Source organism: Cyprinus carpio, chromosome A9, assembly GCF_018340385.1.
Source record: "Cyprinus carpio isolate SPL01 chromosome A9, ASM1834038v1, whole genome shotgun sequence".
Lineage (NCBI taxonomy): Eukaryota > Metazoa > Chordata > Actinopteri > Cypriniformes > Cyprinidae > Cyprinus > Cyprinus carpio.
The window spans coordinates 10,515,692-10,536,248 of NC_056580.1; the positions used below are offsets into that span (position 1 = coordinate 10,515,692).

At 38.6% G+C, this 20,557-nt stretch overlaps 1 protein-coding gene across 3 annotated transcripts in view; it reads right to left on the reverse strand.

Annotated features, from left to right (window-relative positions):
- Positions 1–20,557, reverse strand: part of LOC109066102 (bone morphogenetic protein receptor type-2-like) — a 63,653-nt gene that overhangs the window by 28,895 nt on the left and 14,201 nt on the right. For all 3 annotated transcript variants that reach the window (XM_042763441.1, XM_042763440.1, XM_042763442.1), the window contains exons 2-3: positions 3,317–3,505; positions 2,143–2,313 (exon numbers count right to left, since the gene is read on the reverse strand). In XM_042763441.1, coding sequence (XP_042619375.1) covers positions 2,143–2,313; positions 3,317–3,505 — 360 coding nt within the window. The remainder of the gene's footprint in view (positions 1–2,142; positions 2,314–3,316; positions 3,506–20,557) is intronic.

The window sequence follows — 20,557 nt, forward strand, 5'->3', positions numbered from 1 at the left end:
ATGTGCGCGGGCATTCTGCCCGGTAACACTCGACAGCAGACAGACGATTGGCCAACATTGAGTCTTTAGTCCTCAAACTCTGTGGCCTCTTCACGCAGGCATGGCGCCAAAAGTGGGGCTCCCTCCCCTGCATTAATACATTCAACCTCTCATCTTGTCTTTAGAGACAGATTAATGTGAATGTTGTTGTGCAAAGTTGATTTCCAGGGTCAAGCCTTCAAAGTTTAAACATGCATTCATTAGCTACGGCTTTGAGAAACCTAAAACCTTTTATTTTTCCATTATTTCCCAAATCAAAATGTGCTTCAAGGCTCTTCGCTTGAGTAGTGGTGTTAGTGGAGAAAGAGAAAAAGAGACTAACAGCAAAAAAAAACAAGTGCACTGAAAAGAGGTGTGAGAGGCGAAGCAGTATGCAAATAACTCACTCTTACAAAGTCTGACAGCCATTGATTTTTTTTTTTCGATTTCACTCTATTTTTCGCTTTATTGTTTGATTGCGTTTGTGGTAACTCATTTCTATCCTTTTAGTAGGGCCATCCGCCACTTTCCTTAGATACACTCTCAAAGGCAACACAAAAGGAGAAAAAGAACTGAGAGAGTGAGCAAGAGAATGAGAGGGCACAAAAAAAAGAGGTAATGCCGTGGTTTTGTCCTGAGATAAGGCATTAGAAAGCTCTAGGAGAGCGAGGACGGGAAATGAAAGGCTGTGTTGGTTAGTTGAAAGCAGGAGCACGGAGCTGGACTCTAGCTACAGTAGTCACACAGTATTTATTAACCAGAGGGCTACTCATAGTTTAAAATAATTGGTGGAATTGCAATGTTCAATGTGACGGATACAGAAGATAAAGTCTGGATTTTTAATTTAAATATCCAATTGGTTTTTTGTAGCTTCAACACCTGATTTTTCAATGTAGAAGGTAGATTGCAGGTTTAGGCTAGTGAACTGGTCTGCCAGTTTTGGCCAAGCTGGTGTTCAACAAGTTTACCACACGGTCTCTCAGTCTGACCAGCTGGCAAATGTCCAAAACCACTGTAAAGTAAGCAAAATGGCTGGTGAAAATGAACCACTTTGTTGGCTACCCTTCTGTAAATACCTCTGAATTCATTAAAAATGACTAGCTTGACCAGTGGAAACCAAATTAAGAAGCTAAAGGGGAGCTAAATCATTACTGTTGGATCTTATGTGTTTCAAAAAAATTATTAGAAGCAAACCATTTTGGAAATTTCTATCAATCTTGGGTGCATTGCCAAGCTGGCTGTTGAGTAAACCAACTTGCTCCATTCGCATACTAACAATCAAACCAGTTACTAGTTACCTAAACAACTCTGATATGGGCTTAAATAAGCATGATATCTGGCAACCTACAGAGTTCACTTATGACTTAGGAATCATGGGATATGTTGAAAAAGGGTAACAGCCAGATCTTACTGTGATGTTGGAAATAGACCCGGTGCTAATTCTAAAAACTAAAGACAGAGATGCTTACAGATATACTTGTATTACAAAAATGCTTGAGAATACAAGAGAGAGCTACTTTACAACAACGTGTGGGCATTCATTTTGAAAAGCTAGGACCTCGTGGAGTCACAGTTTGATTTATACAATCAGATAGACCAGAATAGAACTCGATCCCATAATGCACCACGTTCTTTATTTGCAGACACAGTTGAACGCCTTAAAAGCAGTAAGCGTTAATGTGTTTCTCAAAAGTAAAATCACAGTCACCCACACACAGCTACTCTAATGTTAGTAATCGAGTATATTACAGCCGCTCATTCTAGTGCAAGTTAATTTTAGCAAGCTTTTCCTTTTTAGGGTTAATATTACAATAATTAAACTGGCATTCACAGTGAAGCTGCAGAAAAGAGCTGATATGACAATCATCGCCTAAAAGAGTACTTTATAGATTTGGACTTAAACACTGTAATCTGATGATTTATATGATAACATACATGTTCATATGATAATGTTACAGAGATCAGCATGGATTGTGGTGAGACTGATGACAGTGGAACTTGCTAGACCAGTTCTGCTGCGTCACAGAAATCTAATACGGGCGTTGACTCTCAGATGGGACATGGAGGTTTCAGATGAGACCTAGACATGAAGAAGCGCTCTGTTTTAGTGATTGTAGGACTTACCGGTGGTGCTGGTGGGGCTGGGCACCCAGTTCTCTGTGAAGTTGACGTTGCACATGTTGGTGCTGCAGCAGCAGAATCTGTAGGTGCCATTCTGGATCTGTGACGGCGTGGTGGTAACCACGCAACGGTCGTCATGGCAGTCCTGCTGGTCACCAATGTAAGTCCAACAGCCTGCAAAGAAGGGATGCAGATGGTTGAGTGAACGATAGTGAAACACTGAGATAGAAAGTCTGTAAGAATTTGCAGGGATGAAAAACATTTGTGTGTATGTTATTATTCAACTCAACGTCAACATCCACATTAAAGAAAAAAATTTAATTAAAATAGTAAAGTGAAATTCACGGCAAGAAATGCCAACCTTTTCTGTCAGGTTAACCATATGAATTATTTAAAGAAATATCATATCATATCATATATCTCATCTCATATCTCATATATCATCCCTGAATTAATGAAATAATAAAAATCAATTTAGCTTCATATAATAAAATTATAAACAAAAGAATAAAATAATTGCAACAATTGCATTACAAAATATATCAATTAATATGACAATAATATTAATTTGGCTATATATTATATTATATGACATGATATTACATGAAATTATATTGTATTATATTAAGCTAAATTAATATTAAGTTTTAACTGTCATTAAATTTCATATATATATATATATATGTATATATATATATATATATATATATATATATATACATGTGTGTGTGTTTGTGCTTATATATAGTATTAATGAATAAATGAATGAATGAATATTAATTTAGCTTAATTCATTGTCATTTTAAAATTCATATATATTTATATTATATTATATTTAACATGAAATTTACTGAATGTTCTAAAACAAAATCATGCACACCTATTAAGGAGAATCTGGGTTAGAGTGCAGTTATTAGCTTAATTTAAAAGAATAGTTCAGTCAAGATGAAAACTTTTTTAATATTTAATAATCCTCATGTTGTTACAAACCAGTATGCTGTAATTTTTCAGTGAGTAAAATGCTTAGCATATAAAGCATCCTTTAAAACATAATGGACACATTTTGAAAAAAAAAAAAAATTCTGGTTGAACTGTCTCTTTAAGAAAAACACAAGTCAATGGACAATCCTCATAAGTATATATGCATAAGTTTGTGTGTGTTTGAGTTCATTTTGACCTTGTTTGACCAGGCGGATCTCTCCATCGTGTGTTTTCTCCCACAGGCCATAGCAGCGGCTGCTCTTGCTGCACAGGATGGTGTTATTTTCTCTGGTGATGTGCCAGTCAGCAGCCACGCTCTGCTCATCCACCTGCTGGTGCTGGTCATTAAATGCACACTCCCGCTCTCTCTCCTCACTCTGAGCAGCTGCCGAGATACAAAATGAGAAAAGAAAGATGAGATTATTAACAACAGAACACAACATCCAGCAGGAACACTTCCTGTAGGCCTACATACACACTATAGAAAAGCAAAGTGATCATTACTTATACCAGGCCCTTTAAGGCAAGTGCACATGGCAGCCATCTAGGAAACACCCCTAGGTGGCTATTATCTACACAGACAGCTATTTAAAGTCACCATGAAATCTGTTTTCTAAATGCATGTTATAAATCTTATTGTGAACGATTCATCCATGTAGGTTTTATTTTTTGAGCTCACAATTTTTAATCAAATTGTCATAATTGGACATGTACAGGAATCTCCAATCATTTTGCCTCTGCAAGCATCTATAGCATAACACCCACATTTAAAAAAATCAACAACCGCTGGATAGAACCACTCCCTGTCCAACATTTCTTTTTTGATAATCAGTAATGGGGAAAGATCGAAATCTCCAAACCTGTTGGCTAAGATTACCTCAATAACGTATTTTAACATCACCATTAAATCTGACAAAAAAAGGCTTCTTGACTTCAAATCGTCAAAAATTAAATTTTTCTTGTTGCACATTCTTTACAAAAATTTATTTTTTGGTCAAAGTTAGCATGCTAAGTATGATAATAATTAAATGTTTTATTTTAGTAATCTTATTGATTCATTTCACCTTAAGTCATCAAAAAAAAATCACTAAATTAATAATATGCAATTTCTTACTCTTTTAACAGCCATACTTGGCTTAGAAATTAAAATACTTTAGGTTTTCTGGAAAAAATAGTTATATTTACTTTCAGACATACACCAAACATTACAATTTCTACTAGTGATTTGTCTCTTTATCCCAAAATAAAGAATTTCATTCTTTTCAACTCCACATACTTCTACAGAATTCAAACACACATCATTCAACAAAGTCCTACACATCCCCTGCCTATTGTGTTCTCATTTATTGCAAATTTTGGCAAATTTAATAAAGCTTTCAGCTCAGTACATTCATCTTTAACACAGATCTCCCCACACAATCAATGCAGGATGCCGTGTGCGCCTACTTGACTTTTTTCAGTCCTACAAAATGATTTCCTGCCTGGAGGAAGTTGAAGAGTTCATTCTGTGCAGAGGATAATCAGGTTGGATGTGGGCGCGTACTTCTGATCGATAGCTACACTTTGATTAATCGGATGCAATAGGAGGGGCGGGGGGATTTGAAACGGTCCAATGGCTTCATGCTGGGAGCGAAACACCTGGGGCCCACACGGCGCCTGCTGCTCCTCCATCCAACCAGGTACACATTCGCTTACGTGTACACAATGCGCACCACCCAAAAAACTTGAGTAGAAAACATGTAGAAAACTAACTGTTTGAGTGGTGCCGTGTATTTAGAGAACACAAAACCGTGATGACAGATAAGGTCCCTAGCCAACGGGACTGCCCTCATTTCCATGAGCAGAGCCAGCAGGGCTGAATTCTGCTGTCGGCTGATCGCAATCTCCATCGCAGCTGGCCCGAGCTCACCCCAACTGTATCCAATGAATTAATCCTCTCTCTCTTTCCCGCACTGTCATGCAAATTGTCGGGCCAGTGTCTGAGTTACAGAGACAAAAAAATTATAATGCCACTCATTTACAGGCTTGGCGAAGTCATGCATCTGGACCATTGTATTCACAGCGTTCAGACAAGTGAGCTGGGAGGGGGAAGAAAAGCCCCCTGGTAGCATCATCGCCGGTATCCACGTCCCCTCGGAGTCCAGAGAGAGAGAGAATTGCCGCTGTATGTCCCTGGGGGAGGCCTTTGTCTGCTCCTCTACAGGAGCCGAGCCTGAAACGGTTGCACCGGTTTGCATCCAGCCACACACACACACACCAGCAAGTGGTAGCGTGAGCATGGATGAATGTGTCCTCAGCGTAGCCGCGGATGCCTGACGCTGCAGGACTCCTCATTACACCAACCAATCCTTAATCAAAAACACGGCTGGTAGACCCAAGACCGAGGTGCAAAATGGTCCCTCAGCGGCTTGGAGGGAAAAAATAATAATAGTTTCAGTTTGCCGAACCCCTCTTCAAAACACAAAACACAGAGCTCCACTGGGGGCCGTAAAGGGCCGGTGATGCCTCCCAACTATGGGGTAAAGATGGAGGATCCAGTCTCAACTGACGGTGATGAGTGCATGAGGGCTGAGCCAGATGGATTGCACTCACGTCCTCTTCCTCTTTGAGTGTTTGTCCAGTTACAAGAGAGTGACCGGGGTGTAATATCACAAATGGTCTCATTTCCATGATTGTGTATTTTAGGCCCCGTCTTTGTTTTTGTCAGTGAGACATTAGGCGCGACAGTTTCCTGCAATTTGGCAGTGAAGCCGTGCTCCTACCCCAGAACACAGGGGTGCAGAGGAAAAAGAGCGTCCTACAGCAGGGCCTTCAGATCCAATCACACAGCAACACACGGTGAAGGAAAACACTGTAGCGTTTTGGCTGGCTCCAGAGCAACGCCTCAGACTGTAAGTGGCTTAAGAGTCTGTGCGCTGGAAAAAAACAGCAGGATGCTAAACCTTATAGCAGGTCACTCAGACAAATTCTCTGTTTATTAGCATTTAGTTGGAGAAGAAGATTTCTCAACTGTCGCCTTAAAAATCAAAGTGAATTTTCCCTTTCTGAAAACTGACCCATGTTTCCAGTCACTTGAATGCTGATTGATGATATAGCCAACCTGACTGTTACTGCATAACAGGGCCACAAACAATCATTACGCATCACGGTCTTTGTAGGTATATATCAGGATTATGGGTTCTGAAATAAAATAAAAATACAGTGCTGGTTACTTGAAAAGGAGTGTTTTTACATTTGTTGTCGGCACTTCTCTTTTGCACTGATGAATTTGATGGAGGTAGAGGTTTGCTCAGGATGGAGTGTTTAATTCCACTCCCACAAGATTCAATCCCACTTCTGCCTGCAAGAGTTCTATGCCAATTTTTCAGTCTCAGTCTGGTTAGATTTAGTCTTGTTCCAGTGTCATAGGCTATTTTTTTCCAATTCCCAAAATGAATAGGCTTTCCATTGCTGTCACATTCATTTGAGAAACACAGAGAATATCCAACCTTGTATCCACGTAAAATGATGTGCAATAGATAATATACAAATTACATTCAAAAGACTTCTCTTAAGAATATGAAATAAACTTTTGTGTCAAAATTGTTTATTTACTGTATTATAGTGTATCTAGGTTCAGCCTCAGACTCATTCCCACAGACTGCACACACTCTGTTCCCTAATCGTCTGATTCACATGGCACACTAAACTGGGAACATTTTCGCAATGCACAAAATTATAAAAATGACAGGCTGACTTCTGAAGGTTTTCCAGGAGACTAGTTTGTGAGTGGTCCTTGGCCAATTGCAGTGGCTATAGAGCCTAGACTAGAGCAGATCTCAATGAATTAGAGATGTAGTCATTTCTAATTTAAATGGAATCGAAAGCTAATTTAAAACTGATCAATAATATATAATCGATAAATATAGCTACAGTTTTATTTTAGATGAAAACAAAGAGGATTGGGTAGTTGTGTAGCTTGACAAAAATAGGAAAGTGGTGTCTGTCAACTGAAGGCACATTACATCACGCCAACAACACTGTTGATTATAACGGGAGTAATTTAGTTTTGTTGCATCAGTGCAGAGACTGTGTTGAGTTTCCAGGGCTCATGTCTCCGGCTTCAGCTCTGAAACTCTCTGATAGAAATGGTATAACAAGTGATCAATAGTCATGCAGACACATTATGGGGACTGCAAAATGAAAAAAGGTGCTGCTCGCACAATATTTTTGTCCTGAAATCTCAAGTGACGTTATTGTCTCATAAATAGGTCTGACAGTGCTATCTGAATTCCTTTCATGCCCTACAGTACAGCTGGGATGAGAGCATCCTGGTCAAGTGTTTTCCTCATACCATGATTAATTCAGCTTTCACCAACTGGCTCCGTTCCATCTGGACATGCAAGTCGGGCATCGTCGAATCTTCCAAATGACTCTGCTCTTTATTTTTGCCTGGTGGGTCACAAGAGAATATTCCTCCACCTCTAGGTGGCAGGGTGCTCTGCCTTCCACGGAGAAAGGACACCAGAAAGGGAGGAGGGTGGAGGCAGGGGAGGGGATTGTGGGATTATTTTGGGGGGCAGTGGAGGCAGTTTTTACCAGCCTGACTCTGTCCTGCTACTGTTTGTGCACCAGCTCAAGGTTAGAGCTGCCGCTTAAAGACCTGTCAGCTTTTTTCCCAGATAACACTCAACTCTGCCTTACTGGGGACCTTCAGCCCATGTTAGTCCCACCTCCCAGTCTTCATTTTAAAGAGAAAGTGCAGTCAAAAAAGCTGGTGTACTCCACAGCAGCAGTAGCTGACTTTTCTGCTGGCGCTGGGAAAAATGAAATGTGCTTTATTTATAAAGAATACATCAGAGTAAAGGACTACATGAACCTAAGCAGAGTACAAATTGTGATTAATTTATCACATCTCCGCTGAGGCCAAAAGCCGAGGCTGTGTCTGCCAAAGAGCCGGAGGGCCTGCAGCCATTTCCTTTTGAGTAGATTATCTGAAAGTCTGGCATAGGCCCCATCTCCTGCCAATGTCTCTATGGACAGGGAAGCTGTCAGGCTGGCTCTCAGATACACCAAGGCAGAGGGGGAGTGCTGGCACTGGAGGGGGCACCAGCAGAAACCTCACTCCAGCTTGGCCTACGAGAACTTGGGGGCCAAATGAAAGGAAGGAGGATGGTTCAGCAATTCCAGGGCCATCTGGCAGGGCAGATCCACGCAAGACCATCAGTCAGTTAAATTAAGTGGCATATTGATATAGCTTGGAGGTGAAGTGCCACTAGCGTCATCAAACAGAATTGAAAAAATATAGACTGGTTTCCTGAATACTCCCCTCATCTGCCATTGACTGTCCCGCCCAAAACTTGCACCATTGGTCAAGTCAATGGTGCTGTGGCAGTCTAGTCAGGATGCTGATAGACAGAAGCTTTACAATTTCACAGAACCTCAGTATGCACATTTAAAATCAAATGGACCATGCACCTTATCAGTATTACAGATTTTGATGATCCATACTGGATCGATAATGGATGTTTAAATGCACATGCTAATAACAGTTAGATTACCTTTGTTGTCATCTAATGCTCACCATAAGTTATTCAAAACACATATATTATTTACATTTAACACATTTACATTTAATATCCATTTCCATATTGTACATTATACTGTTGTGATGCCTAAATTCACTTGTACCATCAAAATGTCTGATTTTAGTTTTTAAAGTTTTATTTAAAATTTATGCTGATATAACAAAATTTTAATCAGTTGTTTATCAGTTATCAGCCTTAGCATTAAAATAATTTTCAGCTTGTTTTTATTAGCTATATTATCATTTTAGTATTAATATTTTAATGTAGTCAATATCAGCACATTAAGCTGAGACAGGAGAAACTATTTTTAAAGAAAAGAAAAAAAAAATCCACACATTTACAAACAATGGAGATTCCCTTGTCATAAGCCTTAGTATACACTGAAGTTGGAGTACCTGATCCAAGTTCGATCCCTGAACCGAGCAGTTGCTCACACAAGTAATTAAAAAAGTCATTTGGCTGCAACAGCAATTACACAGTCACGTTTTACGAGGATGAGCTCAAGGCAGTGATCAAACACAGGAGAGAAAAACGACAAATCCATCTTTTTAACAGGCAGGAATTTATTTGGACCTGTGGTTTCATAAGGTAACATCTACCGAGCCTCAGGGACAAGGCCATCGACTTGAAACAGCCAATTGAAAAATAAAACAATTACTGCTTTACAGCTTTTGTCCCTTTAGCTCAGGACAATTTGTGTTCATTGTATCTCTGTGAACTCGTTTAATCAAAGTTGAAGTGGAAAAACACGGCTGTACACCAAACACGTGCGAGATTCAGCTGCAGGGTCATAACATGTGAAATACATGAAAATGTATCTTATAAAGCTTAATGCCAGTGCTATCAGGCTTTATATGCTTTCTGAAACAAAAACAGGCCTCTAGATAATTAGCAAATCACCAGGCAGAGAGCATTTTATAGAGCTGCACAGAGAGCTCACAGTGCTGCTCAGTTTATTAATAATAATCAGAGTCTTGTCCACCCCGTCCAGGACATTTACTTCCCCAGGACACCAGCTCTCCATCCCGGAACACAACCACTAATGTCTGCTTTATATCATGGTCATCTCAATAAGATTAGCTGAATCAATATGAAAGCAGAACTGATGGAGATGGATACAAGACAACAATGTGGTTGCGGTGTTGGTTTCAAAGTAAGGATAATTAGTATTCTGATTATCACATAATCTTCTGATTATTTCTACTATACAAATCTGATATCTTACCCAATGCTTTTCTTCAAGCGTATGTGCAAATTAAAGACTATGTAAAGCATGCTATACATTGTGAGCAAAAAAATATCAAAGCCTTGTTGCGGCAACCTAGCCCATCTAAAACTTTATTCTAATGGCCTTCTTTGAAGTGTTTAATGTGAAGCATTTTGGACAACTTGCGTTGTGCACTTTTTTTCTCCTCTCTGCGCTCTCTGCACCCTCTGGCATTTTTTCCAACTGCCTTTTTTTTGCAGGTTTTTACTGCAATGTGACAGTTTAGCATTTATCTTTAGCTTAAACTAAACTTTTGTTAATTAAAATGGAGCTAAAATAAAATAAAATTTACATAAAAACATCAACTAAACAAAATTAGAAATGTTGCCGTGGCAATTCACTTAAGTTTAAGTTGAAATAAACAGTGAAAATAGACTAAAACTCAAACAATACTAAATTACACCCAGCAATATGTAAATCATAAAACACTAAAATCACATAGCAATATCAATGAAAAATGAAACTAAAAAAAAATAAAAAAAAAAATGAAAATATAAAAACAAAAGCTAATTTAAAATAATAAAATTATAATAGTATACTACACTCTAAAAAAGGAATTCGTCTTTGAGCTGAATGGATAATGTCCAGATAATGTAGTTATTTAGTTATAATAAATAACTAAAAATAACTGCTTCAAACTACAAAACGCACTCAAACGGGTCAAGCACCAAAATGCAATTTGTGTCTTGCTACTGCAGGCTTTTGATGGAGCTTTTATAAGTGTGATATTAGTGTGCAGTGCCTGTTTGGGGCCCTTTGGGAGTCTTGTTGCTTGTTGAGACATTCTCCTTCTCAAGACTTTGACTTCCAGGAATCATAGTGCTAATGCCGTGCATTAAAGTACAGGTCATCTGCCTGTGGCTCTATGAATGCAGACAAACAGACAGACAGAGAAAGAGAGAGAGAGAGAGAGAGAGAGAGAGAGAGAGGAAGTTTTCCCTGCAATTCCACTTCCTTAGGACAAATCTGACCCGCATAAGTGAAGATGCTGCTGTCTCATGTTAGAGAGTTTTGTTGCCATTTGCCCCACAGAGAGTTGGTTGCAGAGGAACACAGGGATGTTTATACAAGAGCAGCCCGCAAGTCAGTCATTAATCATCCGAACAACACAAAATTCTTCCTTCCAAATGGCCCCTGCAATACAGCAAAGCAATCCCAAGAATACAAAACCACCCCGAAGGAAACATAACAATGCAAATGGCGTTTTCTCTTCAACAAAATGGACGTGATTCTGAAAGTTTTTTTTTTTTTTTCCTATGTGAACAACCATAAACTGTCATTACTGTGGAATAACTGTTTGGTAAATGGACACATGTCACTTTAAGGGAGACATTCAGCCTGTTGGCATAGTCTAATGAGAGCCACTAGTATATTTTATGTGTGAGAAGGGATTACAGGCCACATAACAGGACACTCTGACCTGAAACTCACAAAAAACAAAACTCAACCTAATAAACAATCATGACCTCTGACCAGATCCTACTGCCTAGTGTCCTGACAGCTGGTGGCAGATATGTACAATGCCATGTGTGTGTGTGTGTGTGTGTGTGTGTATCTATGTCCAGACTTTGGAGGGGCTAAGCGGGGGGAACAGCTAAGTCTGTCTGGACCCATCCCCCCTCCTTTTTTCCTGACGCATCAGGCTCTCCCTTTACGCCAGGGAGTCCTAAAGCTGCTTTGGCCAATGTAACCCCAGTGTCTCTTTCTGTGTGTGTGTGTGTGTGTGTGTGTGTGTGTGTGTGTCTCTGTCTGTCTGTCTGGGTAAATCCAGACGTAAAAAAAAATCTGGCTGCTTTGAAGGTCAGATTGGGTGCAAGATGAGGTCAGTGCAGCAGGTGGCTACAGAGGAATGGAAAGTTTAAAAATGCAAACCCAAGATATATAACAGATAGTTCAGGTCTGAATTCTGATTAGCTGAGCTTCAAATCAAAATGGTTGTAAAATGTTGATAAACGCAAACGATGCTACGTTGCCTGGTAGCAATGTTACCTAGTGAAAGAATGCGCACTCTACAAAAAAAAAAAAAAAAAAAAAAAAAAAAAATCAAAAAAACCCAACACAAAAAATCAAAAAAAACACACAAAATAAACAGACTACATAAATACAAAATCAGATCTCCTTTCACTTACATACTCTGGTCTAGAATAATCACAAAAAAGACAACAATAAAAAAGACAGAAAAGACAGTGTTGTTACTGTATATTAGATATACCAATCTATAAATTAATGTGATGCAATTTTTTAACGCTAATATATTTTATACATTAAATGTAATCAAATTAAAACATTAAATTAAATGTAACTGAATTAAAACATCTAAAAAAACATTAAATTAAATTTAATTTAATATATATTTGAATTAAAACTTTACAAGTAATTGAATAATTAAATTAAATTAAATTAATTTAAAAAATAACAACACGCATATAAATAGAAGGCAAAGATATAAAGACAACATGGGAAATCTGAACTATGGCATTTAGATGAAATTTTGTGCTTTTGGTACATTATCACATTATGGTTGTTTGTCAGGGACAAACAACATCATTTTCTGTTTCCTGTCATAGCAGGGGGTGAAGAATAAACATACTTTTCTAGAGCACACTGTCCCATCACCCAGGCAACAGACATCATGTAGCTGAGTCTGGCTCCTGTGTCTAAGTAGCAGAAGACAAAACATGCACGCCTTAACATATGCAATTCTCACGCATGTAAAACCTGTGAATGAGGCGAGGTCAGACACTATCTTACAGCAGAGCTGACTGAGAGCTGGAAAAAACAAAGTAAAGTGTAAACTGTGGTGGAGAGCTGCCACAGAACATGCCTTTTCCTCTTGGTTTGTGTAGGATCTAGACATGTTCCTCCTTTCCTGTTGAACAGTGCCACTCTAAAACTCGCCCTTGAGTCATCTCGTCAAACAAGACACATTTAATTAGTGCGACAACTGTAAAACATTCACATGAACTGTCTCTCGTGGCTGTTTTGCTCAGTTGGATGGAGCTAGCAGTGGTCCAAGAAGAGTATTTAACAAGTATGAATCAACAGAAGCAGATGTGATTAAATGGATGACATCACTCAGAGAACGAGGAAACGCTTCCTCCATCAGCTCACCTGTCGGCCCACCTGCGGGAAGCCACCAGAGGCACTGCCACACCCTGCTATGATGCGGTCTCGCTCTACAAACACTACAAACAAATCTCTCTGACAGCCAGACTCTTACCAGGACAAGTCCTTACACGCTCCACCTGCAGCAAGTCATTGTACAATACGCACCTTTTTTATTGGCTAGATGGCAGTAGTAGTCATGCAGACAAGAAATTTCTGCACGGAGCAAGTAATGACAGTGACGTATCCACAACAAAAAATGAATAGAAAAAAAAAAAAATTACAGATCTAGTTTAAACATATTTGCTAAGTTCTTATAAATCTACACTGTTCAAAATTGTGGGGTTTGTTTATTTTTTAAATAAATTTATAGATAGGACAAAAAAATAATAATTGTCACATCATTGACCCAGTAAATAGCTATTACTAACAACCATCTACAAACAGCCTTGTTTTTTGCAACACAGAGAGAGATTAATAAATATATATAATCGTAGATATGAGGCAGCGTTGAGCTTCACTAAGGAAGGAAAGTCTTAATTAAGAAGCTTCATCACTGGGGAGGAAACAAATGAATGATTATTATAAAGCATACTGACTTCATTTAGTTTCACCCTGCCTCATACGGCCAATGTTCTAATTAAAAATGATGATCTGAGAATAAAAGGCATGTTCGGACATGAGCTAAACTGCCTCCATGTGAGCCACAGTCAGTTAGGCTGGATATCGACGGGCTTCGAGACTGATGGTAAGAGTAGACTTGGAGGACAGCACCTGCTGTCCTAGATGGTCACACTCCAGCGCCTGGACACGGCTCACTTATCCCCCATTCTTCCATACGTTCATCCATCTGCTCCACAGAACATGGACCTCACAGCTGATTGCATTATTGGAAGAAGCTGATCAACACTGGAGGGACCAGAAGTCAAAGCAATGAATCCTGATTCTTGTGTGCTTCATTTAGGCATACAAAAACAGGATTAAATATAATCATGATCACAATGCCACGTTTTCAATGCCAAACATTTCAACACACCAAGACTTGTTTTTCCAACTCAGGAGTTGAATAAGATGTGATATCATAATTTCCACTTAAGCAAAGCACCAGAGAGATGGGTAGAGAGAGTTGTCGATTGATACTGATTTTCTGATGCAATATCTTAGACAGCAAAATGGCCAACGGCCAATGTAAAGCTGATATATATTTATGGCATCAGACAGTATAGTATATAACAACACTATACATACTATACATATACAACACATGCATAGTTTCTGCAACTAAATTTATATTTATTCAGCATTTGCTGGTATAGTGCACACTACTGTTTAAATTATTATTTTTTTTTCATAAAAAGTGACAGTGAAGACATTTACAATGTTACAAAAGATTTTGTTCAAATAAATGACTGTTCTTTCAAAGTTTCTATTCAGTTGTGTTTCTTGAGCAGCAAATCAACATATAAGAATGATTTCTGAAAGATCATGTGACACTGAAGACTGAAGTAATAATACAAAAAATTCAATTTTGCCATCCCAGGAATAATTTACATTTTAAAATATATTCAAATAGAAAACATTTATTTTAAATTGTAAAAAATATTTCATAATATTATTTTTACTGTATTTTTGTTATGTAATAAATGCAGTCTTGAGTATAAGAGACTCATTTCAGAACCACTAAAAAATCTTAATGAACACAACATTTTTCATGAATAATAAATATTCACATTGACCAATAATTTTTAAATAAATTAGTTTGCTTTAAATATTTTAATTTCTTTAATAAAACATGATCATTTTTATATTTATTTTTAAATATTTATAAAAAAAATAAATTCTGTATTTATTTGAAGTTTTGAAGTTACTTTGTAATCATTTTATTTAAAAGAATCAACAATTACTCATCTCTAATACCACAAACAAATCTGAGCCTAAAACGTTTTCGACTTGCACTTTCATGACAGCAAATCGTTGTCTCAAGGCCACTAGCTTGGCTCAATAAAACAATGCTCGGTTGGAAAGTAGAAGGTCAGCTGAGCTCTTGTGGGACAGCCACTATTTATAGTCCAATCCTACATCTGAATGATGCCAAGCCAAAACCAGAGTAGAGCCTCCAAAATCACGTCCGCTAGAATAAAGCTACTCTCTCAACCTGCTATTTACACATCTGAGGCCGAGGTGGACATTCACATGCAAAGCATCACCTTTTCCCTTCCTTTGAGGGGCTTGGAGAGGGAGAAAAAGGGTCCCAGCAGGGGAAATAACCCTAGATTCGGACCCATCCCAAAGCTCTTAGCTTCTCAATAAATGCTGAATGGACTCACAGCGGCATTTTGTGTTCAAGACGATGAAAGCCAGGAGAACTGCTTATCATGTGTAGAGACCTGATGGACAGTCAAGACATATATGTCCCAATCTGAAGATTCAGTTTTCGCATTTACGAGACAGAGTCATGATGACACATGACATCAGATTGCAATGAAATCAGACAAGCTCTACCGCAAGATAAAATGATTGACGTTGTGATTTATTAGCAGTCAGTAATGTAAAGAGAAGCACATTTTTATTGTGTATTACAATGGAGACAATGAGCCTCTGGGCTCTTTAACAAAGTACGTATGATAACAGTGCAGGTAATTCGATGCATCAAGGCAGTAAAGGTAAAGATCCAGACGCCAGTCTCTTAATGACTCACGCTCAAGCTAGTTTACTCAGACCTAACCGTATCCATACAGACTATGGATGATCGACCAGTTGATTAGTGAGGAAAAATGAATAAATGTAAAACAATACAGAAAGCAAAGTAATTTCTAGTTAACGACATTCATGACAAGTATTTTCTTTAATTATTGCCCAACAGTGATCAGCAAAGTTCGCTCAAATAACGCACTGAAAGGAAATTTCTATGTAGTATACTTGTTCCTGTTTGCAATAGCAAAACTGTACTGTAACATGGCAACACTGGTATAATAACACTACCCTCTCATTCACTTATCTTCTCCGCGCTATGCTCTGCTCACTTGCTCTGATAATAATAGCTTAGTAGGACTATACATTATTTGGATAATTAGTTATAAAAAAAATTATATCTGTTGCATAAAACTGAATAAAAATAATATTTAATATTAATATATTTTCTGTCCAATTGTATTGTGTTACTTTCAATAAAAGTGTGGTTATTTTATTGGCTTGTGTTTTTTAAATTCAGTATCACTGAAAATATTGAGTTAAATTAAAAAGTCTTACAAAATTATTTATAATATTTAATAAAATAATTATTACAAAAAATCACCTCCTTTTATTATCAACAAACCAAATCCATAAATAATCAACAAATTTTGGGGTAGAAAAATTTAATTTACATGAGGAGAGAATCTGATCCCATTTACATCCAAGCTAAAATTAATTAATGATTAAATTCTATTCAAATAGGCCTATTTTTATCCAAATTTTGGGGTAGAAAAAAAAAAGTTAATAAAAATGCACAAAGAAATCACATACAGGCTACCCGTACAATTTTTATTTGATAAGAAGAAATATAATAAAAAATTTAAAAACTACAATGGAACAGAATAAATGGCTAGATGTGTATCAAAAAAAGTTCAAATTCAGTTCAAGTTTAAATGGCTTAAATACAAACATCCTGTGCCAAAAATGAACACCAACAAAAAAAATAAAAAGGCCTCAAGAGCAACGAGACTCTTTTCAGAGAGGAAGGTTTAATATGCAGCTGCACCAGGCCCAGTAGCACAAGCCCACCTTTTGCAGTGTGAAACGTGAGCTCATGGCAAGTGGCTGCTCCTCCTACTGATTGACGACGCTGAATCTGATTACGTGCCAGTACCTTAACCACAAACACACCGGGCTCCTTTTTCCACCCTACCCACTTTCATCATCCACATAAACACACTGTCAGACACCTGCTGTTTGTCTGCCTTTCAATGGGCAAGATGCAGGCTTAATCCTGCCGATTCATATTTCGTGCACCAATGAGATGAGGAACTAGAAAATGTCAGACGGAAAAAGTTGAAACCAAAATAAGCTCAGCCATGTTCTTTAAAGCACATCAGCACCATACAGCACCTCATCCTGAAGAGCCAACAGACGCTGCAGATATACAGAGCTTAATAATAACACAAGGAAAAAAATATTATTTTATACTCTCTCTGTCCTCCTTGCACTAATTCTCTTTCCCTCCCTCCCTGCACGTTCCCAAGGAATACTGCACAGACTCACGTCTTAGTGTCTGGCAGACTTCCAGACTTCAGTAATGCACTAATGAGTATTTGGAGACTCCCCTCAGCATTGCCGACGCCATTTGGGACATGAAAAAGGACAAAAAGAAGAGGGGGACAGAAGAAAACATTGGCTGGCCTGCTGGCCCGACAGACAGAAACTACAGTGACTTACTGTCAGGCAGTCTACTGACGCTTATTTACAACACTGACAGACACGTACATTCAACGTTTGTGACATTACATTAGCAGCTCGGCATATGCCACTGCTAAAACACACTAAACAAACACACGCCAGACAAAAGAACAAAGACGTGGTGATCGGCGCCAGTGCAGCAAACATAAACCGCAAGCAGGGACGCAGCACGTGTACCATGACACACTCTTCCGAGAGCTGCAGAAATAAACAAAAACCTCATAAACACACTTGAATAGCACAAAAGCAGCGAAGCGGGCCAATGCAATGAGGGCTCATCTTATCAACAGAGCTGGAGAAGAGGATCAAAACACAGGGAATAAACAAGTAATGAAGGAAAACAGAATGAATCACACAGCGCATGAGTCATGGGTTAGGTTTTTCTCCTCACTTTAACATTTCAAGCCCAGTTTTCTCTTTCCTTCAACTTTTATTATCTCCAGCTTGAGCAAAATATTTTTTTTTCAACTGTTTCTGTTGTGCTATAAAGCCACAAAAGCACATACCAACGCTGGCCTTCCTACAATATTTTTTTTTTTTTTGACTTTTTTTGAGACTTTCATGGACAGTGATAGTTGATACAAAAGGAAAGTGGCAGAAATTTGACTCGCATCCAATTCAAACTTCTGTTATCTGCATGAGAGGAACAAATGATGTGTTTGGGTGCACGTGCTTACCGCTACCCTGTTGAAAAAACCAGGATATGCTGGTTAGGTATGTTTTGAAGCTGGGATGCTGGTTTGAGCTGGTTAATTTGGTCCTTAGCTGGTCCTCAGCTGGTTTAAGCTGATCCTTAACTGGTCATGTGCTGGTCCGACCAGCTTAAGACCAGCACATGACCAGCATAAACCAGCAAAGGACCAGCATGAACCAGCAAAGGACCAGCATGAACCAGCAACGGACCAGCATAAACCAGCAAAGGACCAGCATAAACCAGCAAAGGACCAGCATGAACCAGCAAAGGACCAGCATGAACCAGCAAAGGACCAGCATGAACCAGCAAAGGACCAGCATAAACCAGCAAAGGACCAGCATGAACCAGCAAAGGACCAGCATGAACCAGCAAAGGACCAGCATGAACCAGCAAAGGACCAGCATGAACTAGGGACCAGCATAAACCAGCAAAGGACCAGCATAAACCAGCAAAGGACCAGCATGAACCAGCAAAGGACCAGCATGAACCAGCAAAGGACCAGCATGAACTAGCAGAGGACCAGTTTAAACCAGCAAAGTACCAGCATAAACCAACAAAGGACCAGCATGAACCAGCAAAGGACTAGCTCAAACCAGCATCCCAGCATCAAAACATACCCAAACAGCATTTGCTGTTTTTTTCAACAGGGTAGGGTACAGTTCTTACAAAATAGCATGTTTTTATTTCTCTCTGAGCAGAATCTTCCGGTAATAGGTTAAAAACTAATGGCAAAACAAATTACTAAATTACAGTAAACAACTTAGCCTTGCTTACAGAGTAAACCATATGTCCTAAAAAGCCATGCAGTAACCTGATAGCACACATACAACAAGTACGTCTGCAAGACATATTTTTTAAGAGTGTTTGTTCATCTGCAATATGTCTATAGGATGTTTCCTATCATTGTACCAATGAGCCACCAGGAAGGTGGTCTGGAGAGGGGGAGGGGTGAGACGCACAGTCTTTTAAGCCCCTCAGACGCCACTCTGTTCTGGATGAGGTGTTTGGGCAGTGAAGCTGTCGGCTCAGCAGGAACCGCTGACACATCAGCAGCATCACAGTTACTGCAGTCTTAAACACACTCCACCATTACAATGACCTAAAACAGCAGTGGATCCCTCCCTGTGTGGATCAAACTGTCTCGGCTCTCTGTGGAGCATGGCAAACATTATGTCAAAATTAAGACAGATTTAAGAAATGAGAGTGAGACTGTTCACACAACCACTCGGCAAGTACAACTACATATTGGCTTTGGCAAGTAAATGGTAAGTTCCTCACTAGTTACACTAGGTTGGAACTGAATTGCAAGAATGACCCTCAGTAATGCCAGCAATTGTTTTTGTTTTATTTTTTTCTCCAAAATTCCAGGTATTGACACACACCTCTGTAGAGCATTCCTCACATTAAAGGTGCAGTCACATTTTGACAAAATGTTATGGATTAAAAAAGGTCTGTAGTCAATAGTGTAGTGAAAGATGAAGCCCCGTTCACACAAATGTCACTTTCAAGCCAAGCAGCTTTCTGTTGGTTAACACAGCAAACCCATTGCAAAATCAATGTTTCTTGATAGACAGATGGAAACCAGCTCATACATAATGCTGTACGTGACACAATGACCTGTGCTGTTTGTCACAAATACACAAAATATAAAGAAATACAGCAAAAAAAAAAAAAAAAATGTACTTCTTAAAATTATACACGGTACATATGTTGCATTATTTTAATGAAAAATTTATTATGTTTGTATATTTTAATACTATTTTACATGGAATATTTTAATAATAAAACACATATTTCTTATATTTAAAAAAAAAAAATTTAAATGCAAAATATACATTTTCATGGCTGGTAAGGCACATGTAATTACTTTTTAAATGCATTTTTCACTATCGCAAAGTGACATTGCTTCTCCGTGTGACAACACATATTCAGCTAATCAATAATGAAACTCACTGTTGATTATTTTCATTATGCACCTTTGCTGATTTTACGGATTCGTTGTTGCGTCCCTAGCTGCTTTATTTGCATCATCCTGTAAAACTGGTTTAAAGGAGAAGCTTGGACCACTGAATCTCCCTCACACTCAACCTGTCTAGTTTGTGGCTTTTTGCCTGTGTCACCCAAATCTCACCAACTATCATGAGAGAAATGCTGGAACAGATATCAGATCAGCTGTGTGCAGTAATGTAAATCTCAAAGAGATTCCACACTTTCTAATCCTACTGACTGAATAGTAGATGGACTAAGACCGGAATAAACCATGCAGATCAGACCACTGCTCGGCCAGATGGCGTCTCCGTCTCCGTCTCCATCCATCATTACAAGGCCCAGATTAGCAATCTCCAGACTTGTTTACCTATTACCAGTAAG